Source organism: Gallinula chloropus (genome assembly GCF_964237585.1).
Source record: "Gallinula chloropus genome assembly, chromosome: 1".
Classification (NCBI taxonomy): domain Eukaryota; kingdom Metazoa; phylum Chordata; class Aves; order Gruiformes; family Rallidae; genus Gallinula; species Gallinula chloropus.
In genome coordinates this window covers 200,507,044-200,517,918 of record NC_140085.1, presented here as the reverse complement: position 1 = coordinate 200,517,918, position 10,875 = coordinate 200,507,044, and the positions used below count along the sequence as shown (strand labels likewise).

The following is a 10,875-nucleotide window of genomic DNA, read 5'->3' as shown; positions in this document are numbered from 1 at the left end:
CCCGCGCAGGGCAGCGCGCCCGCGGCGGGATTGGCGGCGGCGGGGACAACGGGGGCGGTGATTGGGCTGCGAGTTTTGAAGGCAGGTTTGGCGCGAGGCGGTGATTGGCTGCCGCCGGAGCCCGAGCCCGGGGCGGAGGGAAGGGCGGGGGGCGCGGGGTGACGCCGATGCCGACACCGACACAAGGGGGACGCGGCTCGGCGGCGCGGGCTCTTTGCGGGGCCTAGGGCGGCGGCGGCGGGGCGCGCTCCCTAGGCGCGGCGGCGGCGGGAGGGGGCGGGCGGCGGCACCTCGGCGGCGGCCGCCCCGGCCCTCGCCCCGGCCCTCGCCCCGGCCCTCGCCCCGGTCCTCGCCCCGGCACCTCCCTCCTCCCCTCCCTCGGCCCGCCCGTATCCGCCCCGCCGGCCGCGGCGCGGATGGCGGCGGCGGCCGCGGCGGCCGCCCCGGCTCTTTATGCCTGCACCAAGTGTAACCAGCGCTACCCCTTCGAGGAGCTCTCCCAGGGCCAGCAGCTCTGCAAGGTGCGGCGGGCCGAGGCGCGGGGTAGCGCTCGCCGGGACGGGCCCCCCCCACCACCTCGCCGGGGCTCTCGCATCCCCGGCTTCTCGGGCGGGGGGAGGCGGGCAGGGGGCGCGGGGTCCGGCGGGAAGCGCCTCGGGCAGCCCCCCGGCGCGGTGCGGGGCGCCGGGCGAGGTCGGTGTGAGGGTGTCGCGGCTCTGGCACCCGGGAGCGAAGTAACGCCGCCGTTCTCTCCGCAGGAGTGTCGGATCGCCCACCCCATCGTGAAGTGCACGTACTGCCGCTCGGAGTTCCAGCAGGAGAGGTACGGGGGGTCCCGCCTCGCCCCGCGCCTGCCCCGCAGAAGCCCTGCCGCGGGCGGGCGGGCGGCGGGCCCGGGGCAGGAACGGCCGTTCCCCCGGCGTGACCCGCGCCGGTGGCGACACTAACGAGGGCAGAACCGCGGTAAAATAACCCGCCGCCTGCCTGTGACACGGGCGTGCCGCACAAACGCCGTAGGACGTTCGTTTGGTCCCTTACCACAGTGTGTGTGTCTGTGTGTGTGTGCGTTTGTCTGCCTGTCTCTGTCTGCGTGTATCTGTTCCAGTAACGGCACGGGGCAGAACTTCAAGGTGTGTGTTTGTTGCTGAATTCACCACTGTGCATTTTTATCTTTAGCAAAACTAACACGATATGCAAGAAGTGTGCCCAGAACGTGAAGCAGTTCGGCACGGTGAGTAGGCTCCTGGTTCCAGGTAGCCAAGTTAAAAAAGCTCCTTCATGTCTTTACATTTCACAACGTTCTCTTGCAGCAGAACTTTGTTCCTTTTTTTTCAGCGTGTGGGGGAAATAAAAATCTCAACTTTCAGCAAGGTGATGGAAATTGCTGGCAGCTCTCAATTTCCTTCCTGGCGTGCAGTTTCTGTTTTCAGATTGAAATCCATTGTGATTGTATCTAGCTGAACAGTTACTCCTAGCCGTGGTACAGCTGCTCGTAACAAACACAACGGTGCTGCGCTGTATGAACACAAAGTAACCCTCTGAAAGGCCGTTAGCTGCCTGTGGTTTTAGTGAGAAGTGAGAAAACCTGATGGTTGCCAGTTCTTTTGTAAGTCTTCAAGAATGTAGGTGTGCGTGAATTGCGTGAAGCTGTTTGTGTAGAAGAGATACTTCTGGTGCAAGTGTCTGTGTGCATCTTTACGTTTTCTCATCTTGAACTCCAGCTTCAGTTCTGTTAGAGAGCTTTGTTTCTTCAGCCTGTGAGTCGGCACGCTGCACCCGAGTGCCCGGCAGGTAGTAGCTTGTGTACGGTGTCAAGATAATCTTGTGGAACAAAAGCGAGTAGCTTCTGTACCCTTGACATAAACCATCCTAGGTGAAATTCAGCTTCTTTGAAAAACCTAGCAGCTGTTGGTACATAGTCAGGCATTCTGTGAGCCTAGATGTAAACTGAGCGAAGAACATTCTTTCAGAAGCTTACAATGTGGCAAAAAGAAATGAAAGACAGACCTGACAGTGGTTTTTGTCAGTACTTTGTTAAAGCAAGCAAGCAAACAAACAAAAAAAAAAGGAACTACATTGTGTGATTCTGTGAAGATAATCAGTCATTGCTAACCTGACAGCAGCGTTACCCTCCAGGCATGTATTCTGCTGTTTGAGTGCATGGTATAAAAGTTGTTGACCAGGCATGGTGGTACTTGAACGTTTTGCTTTGTTTTTAAAGTTGCCTGCAGAATCGCAGGGGTGAGGATGCTAATCTTAGAGCAGCAGAGTTATCAAGTGACCAAGTAATTAGGGACGTTTTCAGAAACTTCCAGTCTAAAAAAGGATTACTATTTTTCTCAAGTGTTTTTTTTTAAAGTATTTTCTTAAATAATATAGTAAAACAGAGAGAAAGTGGCATTGACTGTTAAAAAAAACCCCAACCAACAAGAGGTGAACAATCACATTGGATGTGTTTCTTTCGCTGAATCTATACCTGGGTTTTCATGGGAAATCCAGGCTGGCTTTGACCATTGAAGGAGAATCATTTTAGGAGACTTTAGTACTGAAGATAGAAGTAGTAGGAAAAAGTTGCTTTAAGATGGGTTATATGAAGCCGCAGTAGCTTAGAAGCATTGTTATGTTATTGAAAATACTCATTTGCACTATAGAAACTAAATGTGTTAACTTCAGCCCAACTTCCCTTGTTTTTCAGCCCAAGCCTTGTCAATATTGTAACATTATTGCAGCGTTTATTGGCACGAAATGCCAGCGTTGCACCAACTCGGAGAAGAAGTATGGCCCGCCTCAGACATGTGAACAGTGCAAGCAGCAGTGTGCTTTCGATCGAAAAGAGGAGGGAAGAAGGAAGGTAAGTGTTGCTGCACAGCAGGAATGACTTAGGCTGACAGCAGTGTTCCGTCTCCGTGAGAGAAAGGTGACCAGGGATGTGACTTAGGTTTGCTAGTATTGGATTAAATTCGCTGTGCTTTACAGCGGTTGAATTAAATTTTGCAACTTGCAGTTGCTACGTTAGCTACCGAGCTAACTTTTAATTAAATCACTCTTCTTGAAAATAAGCTTCGGTGTAAGCTGGCAGCCGTAGCTGGGGAGCAGAGGTTAAACAGCTGGCGTAGTTCCTGGTGCTTTGCTTTTATGTTCTATTTCCTCATCCGTTGGACCGTACGTATATCTGTACCTTGAATCTGCCAGTTTACTGCTTCCGATTTGCCTGCCTTGCCCTAAAGTACAGCACCAGAGAGGCAGACTGCTCTGAGCAGCCCTTTGTGTTCTGTTTTCCTAAATAGCTTTGGTGAGTGCCACTTTCTCATTCCAGAAGGTGCTGAGGAAATGACCTCAGAAGCCTCTTGCCTGAACCCAAGAATAATGCTGTTTTTACAGAAGAATTTACTTGGTACAAGTAACACGTTGGCTGGACATCTTGATTCTGCCTGGAATACGATGGGTTGAGAGAGGGTACATGGTGTCTAAAGTGAAAATGATTTGTTCCTTTTAAAAAGTTATTGTCACTCCTGTGATGTAGAGTGAGTCTGCCGTTTGCTAAGACTGCTTTCTAGTGTAACTTCAAGTGACACAAAAGAAATGGAATAAGATGTGCTTTACTAAAAACACGCATACCTTGGAGATATTGTGGTGCTGTTTCATACCAAAGAGGTATCTGGAATTTTCCCAGAGATAACAGATGAAGTGAAACAAATTTTTCTCACAAATGTTGAAGTACATCTTTCTAGTGCAAGTATACTTGGAAAAAAAAAAAAACAACCTGCTGTGAATTATTTCCCAAAAGGTTGATGGAAAGTTGTTGTGTTGGCTCTGCACACTGTCCTACAAGAGAGTGCTACAGAAGACAAAAGAACAGAGGAAGAGCCTAGGATCTTCGCATTCTAACTCCTCATCCTCATCTCTTACTGAGAAAGACCAGCATCATTCAAAACACCACCACCATCACCACCATCATCACCGTCACAGCAGCAGTCATCATAAGTAAGTATCTCAGCAATTAGAATAGCTGTTGGTACCTCTTCCTTTCCTGGGTTCTGTTGGTACTGAGATCAAATCAAAGGAAGTAAGAACCACTGTGTAAAACACGGCATCAGCAACAGTAGCAGAATGTTGTTCTTCCATCAGAGTCCTTGTGTTCTTACAGTTTGGATGAAGGGAGGTCAGCAAAAAGCAGAAGTTCTTGGTGGTCATTAGACTCATCCGTGTTCAAATTGGTAGCAAGTCTAGAAAAGAAACCTGAGGAATGGCTATGGAAGGAAGTTACTCAGGGGTAAACTTGAACTTGGCTTCCTAAGCAGTAGTTGCTATTTCCTATGGGTTAAAGGGATGTGTGAGCAGTGAGCACAGGACAACCTCTTCCCTCAGTATCCTCACCCTAGCTTACTTCACTCTGATTTGTCTGTGCCCACTTACATGCAGTTCAGTGGAGAAGCAGAAGCAAGGGTGTGGGATCACCATCAGTCTAGGACCAGTTTGTATCTCTCTGCTAGTTTTTATAGTCAAATCTGGCTGGAATTGGCAGGCTGAGCATGGCTGTCATACAGACACAGGAAAATAATGCTCTCAGTTCAGTTTCTGGGACTTCAGTCACATTTCACACAGTTTTGTCCCATCTTTTACAACTTTTCCCAGCGTGCCATCTCTGGCCATGGCATGTGCAACTTGCCAACCTTAACAATCATACCCTGTTTATTTGGGCATAAATCACAGAGTTAATGTGGTTTTTCTATGCTGGCAAAATAGTAGTAGTGATTCTTACTGTCATTGGCTTGTGGAAGCATAATTTTAGAACTACTTGTTTTATTTTTGTGTTGGGTAGTAAATCCTACAGCAGCAGTGGTAAGGACTCTGTCCCCAGACACACAAACCCTTTCATTCTAAGCTTCACTTTTCTGATATTTATAATTTTCCAATCTGATATTTATAATTTTCCAATTTGGCTGAAACTTGCATTGCTAAGTGCTGCTTAGATAGAAGCAGAATAAGCCAGAATGATATTGGGAATGGGGAGAAGAGAAATGTACGTATTGTCACTCGAAGAGAAAAATAAAATTTGGGGTTCTAGGAATTTTGAAGAAGAAAATTATTCTTGCCATGCAGGGAGTTGTTGTACTTTGCTGTGCTGCTGCAAATTGAGTTGCAACAAGCTAAATCTAATTGAATGCGTATGGCAGAGATACAGGAAGGATTAAAATAAAAACAAGCTAGCTCTTAACTGCAGAATAGAGCTTCTAATATATTTGTGAGTTTAAAAAAATAATTGTATCTCTATACAAATCACAGTGCTTCTGTTTGGTCACCCTTTCTCTGTCAGCTGCCACGGGCCTATTGCTTCTGGTCCAATAAATACAATTAATTACCCATTTGAATTATTGTTAAGATGAGACAATAGAGACAATGAAGTACAAATACAATTCAGGAGCTATTCCATTGAGTGCCATCTTCTACATTCTACCATTCCTACATCAATGGCAATTATTAGTTGCTTTTGAAATTACTGAAACCAAATCTTCAGACCTCAATAGCAGATACTTTCAGAAATCCAAAACTTAACTTTGCTCTTATGCCACCACATATGCACCACTACAGGCAGCGTTCACATTGCAGCGTGGGACTCAGAACACGGCTTTAGACCAGCTTGCTGAGTAAAAGATTAGCAATATAAATTTCACAGGAATTGGTACTAGCAAAAGGTTTAGCCATCAGTCTGGAAGTCTACCCCTTGTGTTTTACAATAGTGTAAACATTTAGCCAAGAACTATTTCGATAGCATCCTGATATAGTGAAGAGTAATCATCAAGAACATGACAGATAATAAGCTGTCCAACTGAAAACTTGTAACTGTTAACTTTACTTGGTATAAAAACAGAAGGGGGGTGTGGATTTTTCTCAAGTACAGATACCATTCATGTGAACTTAGAAATAATGGCATGTTTGGTCCGTTACCAAATACATTTCACGTATTTCAGAATCAGCAGTCTGAGTCCAGAACAAGATCAGGGACTATGGAAACAGAGGTAAATATGATACTATTTGCTAATTTCCTTTTAATTTATTTCTCAGTTTCTGTTTAAAGGACATTTTTCTTGCATATCTGGCTAGTCTCTAGCATTCCAGCTAGGAGCATGAGTTAGTTATTTTACATGTACCAAATGGTGATACTAGTTATATAGTATGAGGCTTTAGGTTTACATTTTGTTTGATTTCAGCCATAAATCCTCTGCAGCTATTCAGAATGAAACTCCAAAGAAAAAACCCAAACTGGAATCCAAGCCATCAAATGGAGATAGGTAAAGTTATATTTTGTAAAGCTGAGCCATTTCAACCAAATAAAGCCCTGATTTGTGGCCAGTTGCTTCTTTTCTTTTTTCTTTTTTAATTTTTCGGTTTGAAGAATGAGGGAGGTGAAATTATTGCTCAGCCAGATTATTGGGTGGCATCCGAGTGCTGTCAGTCAACTAAATGACTTTATTTGGAGAAAAATGGCACTGTGTTCCTGCCTTTGAGTTGTTTGGAGCAAAATTAAATAAAACTTATGTATGAGGCAACAGTTACCAATGAAATGAAGCATTACTTCCTAACTTGGGTGTTAGATGCTGGGTTCAATCTGCTCCTTTAAGCTGACCTAGTATCTAGAGAAGTCTTTTTGGACCTTAAGGTGTGAGACTGAATCTTTATTCTGCCTCTGGCCCAACAGTTGGAATAAAAGTAAAAGTGGCTGCTTCAGTCAAAAGGTGTTTGTCCCCGTCAAAGCTAATGCTCAATTATATTTCTGCAGGTGTATGTAATGTGTGCCATTAGTAAGGTAGTTTGCCAGTTGCATCCATTTCTGTCAGGTACATGCTTTTTCTTTTTGCATCAGTCCTTAAGGATGTTTGTGGAATTATTAATTATCCAAATTGAACTTTATAAACAGTTAGTGTTGTTTCCTATTGGTGTTGCAAGTAACTATTGTTTTTTATTTTTAGTAGCTCTATAAATCAGTCAGCAGACAGTGGAGGAACTGACAACTTTGTCCTCATAAGTCAGCTGAAAGAAGAAGTAATGTCACTCAAACGTCTTCTGCAGCAAAGAGATCAGACTATTTTAGAGAAAGATAAAAAGGTAAAAGTTGCACCTGCTTAATAAGAACATTGTCATTTTGCTTTCTCTTCTGTAGACTCCTAGCAATGTCAAAATGGTGGCATAAAACAAAAATCACCTAAACTTCTTTTATGTAGCAACTAATGAGATCTTGCCGCTTAAAGGACAAGCGTGGGACTTTGGTATCATGAATATATTTTGGCTCTGAGTCAGAGGTATTCATTGTACCTCGGTTCAGCCATCTGGTTCTCTCTTACTCAGGCTGTGTGCCACAGGTGATGGATAAAATGATGGCTTGTATCTTTCACCTGTTTTAAACTGGGTCATGGCAAAGATCCTGGATACCAACATAGGCTGATGGGCACGCGAGACAGGAGGGGATGAAGAGAAATAACCATTTGGAGTTTAGTCTGGGTTTAGTTCAGTTTTAAACTAAAGCCACTGTAGCTGTAATTCCTGAGTTGGTGTCCAAACCTGCATGTACAGTGTATGAAAGCTAAGTGTTTGATGTTAAAAGATTGGTAGCGTATGTGTTGTGTAGTTTATCAAGTCTTTGAAGAAAAGCTCAGATTAGATGCCTGGCAGCAACAAACTGACTTTTGTTGCTGCTAGTTGGGCCCAAATGACTACAGTGCAACTCATACAAGAGATTTGCCCTTCAAGCATCCTAACAGCTACAAGAAAAGACAAGTAATTGCAGATACATACTTTGCTTTCATTAGAGCCTGTTTCTCTGCCCTTTGATTAACCAGATGCTTTTTAAGACACTGTCTGTAAATGGTGGCTCTAGAATGTTTGTTCAGGATTGGGCAGGTTATGGGATTGTATTAAAAATAATTAAATTAACTCTATTTTCAAGTAAAATTTTTATTATTGATGCATGGTGGCCTAGCAAAACATTGATGGTTAAGAAAGGCTCATTGATTCTGAAGGGAGAATGCTTCCATTTTTGAACTATAGCTCAGTATCTTCATTTCTGCACTTCAGTGTGTCATGTAAAAGATATTGAGCCTTTTTTCATTTATGTCACGGTTATAACATACCTGGTGTTGAAGCACTTGCTATTTCAAGCCACTGACGTGAAAGAACTAAGTAGTCATAGATTCTCTTTAGGTATTTTCTTCAAAGAATAGACCTTAAGGCCTGAATCTCTTTTATAGCAGAAGATTGTGAGTCAGTAGGAAACTCACCTAATTTTTATATTTGATCAACTTGGCAAAGCTAACAAAAGGGTTAGGTAAGGAAACATCACCTACCTCTGCATAACCAATGCAGTAACTGGCTTTGTGCTCTCCACAGGGAGATCACCTAATGATTTTAATATCCCCACTGCTAAAGCTATTTGTCCTCTTGAGTACTTTGAACTTAGACTTCTTTGGACATGGATCACTTTCAGAATGTCACTTTCTTCAGCTCCTGGGGGGTGGGCAGAAAAACACCATACAGTGTTTGCATAGCTGAAAAACTTGCCACAAATGAGCCTACTGCAGACTTTCTGACTGTGAGATGGTAAATGTAAAGATGTGTACTGGGATAAACACCCTGAGCCAGGCCTGTGGGAGATCCTGGTAAGACCTTCTCCCAGGATTTGTGTGGGGACAGCATTTGAACAGTTTGGAGCACTCCAAACGTAAAACCTCTGAAATGAGTAACGTGTGGCAACAAAAGTAACTCAACTTTACAAACAATCCTCATTCGTCACTTTATTATGTGTCAGGATCTCAGACATGTTACCACCAGTGGAATGTAGTCCTACTGTAAGGACTTGCCTCAAGCAGCAGTCTGTGTAGTGAGGTAGATATCCTGGTCCTTATTTAGGATCATTTGATTAAGAGTTCTTTGGAATACCTTGCTTTACTAAACGTGATTTGACACAATTTAAGGTTGATAATAGCAGTCTCAGTAGTCATTTTAGGGATGTTTGCTCTAGTGGGCTTTGCTCATAGAGGCTTAATTTCCTGATAAGTCCAGGTTGACCAGAGAGGTTTGAAGTAGCCAGGTGGGTCTGGGATGCTTTGAGGAGCTAAACTGTTTTAAGAAGCGGCTCCTAAAACTGTGGGGTCCATATACAACAGACTGTTAGTAGTTCACCCAGCTGCACATTATTCCAGAAGAAGCATTCAGCAGCTTGGATAGAAGCAAATATCACAATTTACACATGTTCACCTTAGTGTATGCCATCTCTATCTCTGCCTGTCTTGGCAGAGACCCAGGAGCAGCAACACTACACCATACACTCAGAATTAAATCATCGTTTGCTTTAATGGCACGTTTCTAATACAGTTTAATTCACTATTGTTGTGGATCTAGAAGCAGTGAAACACACTTCTGTGTAGGACAAATTGTAGTATAAAAGGACACGAAGGAGTCCTTTCTGTTGCTTTTGTATGGAAGATTTTTTCTGTGTTACTGTATGTAACTGAAGACTGTGATACGTATCTCATAGCTGGAAGAAGAGCCAAGATTATAAATCATTAGTCCTGCATTTGATTTTTTTTTTTTTTTTGAGGATTAACCACCTTTATACCAATGCCTGGGCAAGCAGTGTGATTACATAAGTACAGTTGTTCTCTTCATGGAAAATAGACATACTTTCTAAAAGAGTAAATAAAGTGTTTTGTGAGATTCTTGAGGCTAATCAACCTGTTGAGATTTCACAGGTTGATTAGAAGATGTACCTTTATAGCAGTCGAGGAATCATCATAGAACTTGTCTTCTCAGTTGACAGAGCTGAAGGCAGACTTCCAGTACCAGGAGTCTAACTTGAGGACAAAGATGAACAGTATGGAGAAAGCTCACAAGGAAACTGTGGAACAGTTGCAGGTGAGTAATTGCTTATCAATACTTAAGAAATACTTCAGGTGGAGTTATGTGTTCAGGCTGTTCACTGAGAGCAATGAAATAGGACCAACTCATTGAATGGTCATTGCCACTTTTAGCTTCAGCTGTGTTGTACAGCAGTTCTGCAGTCAACAGACAATCTCCATATGAATTAAACTCACTGTAAGAATTGCTTTTGAACCTGAAGAGGTACAGGCTTTCTCAAAGGTTATGATCTTTTTTGTGTCTGTCCTCTGGTATTTAATCAGTTGTGGGTGTGCTGTTGATCCGATTTAATGGCTCGGCGTAACCTAATTGACACTTAAATGTCTCTATTGAGAAGGAAGCCTGAATTAATTGCCTTATAAATCACAGACTGAACAGATATTCAGTGCAATACCTTAGATACTAAATTTCACAGCACAGGAAATGTAGTCACCTTTTCTGTTAAAGGTGGAAAATGCATATACAAATCTCTGAAAAGTGATCATTAGCTTCTCTGAATATTCACAGCAGGTACTTTCTGAACACTTGTTTCTTAAATGCAATGGGAAATCAATGTGTGATGGTACCATCTGAGATGCTTCAGTGATTCATAAACCCTTTTCTTGTCTGTGTTGCAGGCCAAAAACAGAGAACTGCTCAAACAGGTTGCAGCATTGTCAAAGGGTAAAAAGTTTGATAAAAGTGGGAGTATACTAACATCTCCTTGAGGAACTGGTTATCATGGGGTTTGTTACTCAATGTCAATTTGAGTAATTCTGTGAAGCCCTTAAAATCCTGTGTAGTGGAAAGAATATTTTTGCACACCAGATTAGTTGGCATGTTTCCTACACGTTTTTATAATTAATATGCAGCTTTTTTTAGTTACTGTTCAGATGAAATACTTCAACTGGCTTGAAGAATGTTTTTATTTTTTTGATATTGGAAACTTTTTGCCAGCAATAGTATTAAACAATTGCATAGAGA

The 10,875-nt window shown here is 43.3% G+C and overlaps 1 protein-coding gene across 1 annotated transcript; it reads left to right on the top strand.

Moving 5' to 3' along the window:
• Window positions 1-416: 416 nt before the first annotated feature.
• On the top strand, window positions 417-10,619 carry FAM76B (family with sequence similarity 76 member B; the record flags this gene model as incomplete). Its single annotated transcript, XM_084266487.1, has 10 exons — window positions 417-521; window positions 759-823; window positions 1,177-1,231; window positions 2,696-2,851; window positions 3,788-3,984; window positions 5,973-6,020; window positions 6,213-6,293; window positions 6,972-7,107; window positions 9,808-9,909; window positions 10,530-10,619. 10 exons carry the CDS (start codon window positions 417-419, stop codon window positions 10,617-10,619), a joined length of 1,035 nt encoding a protein of 344 aa, XP_084122613.1.
• Window positions 10,620-10,875: the final 256 nt, after the last annotated feature.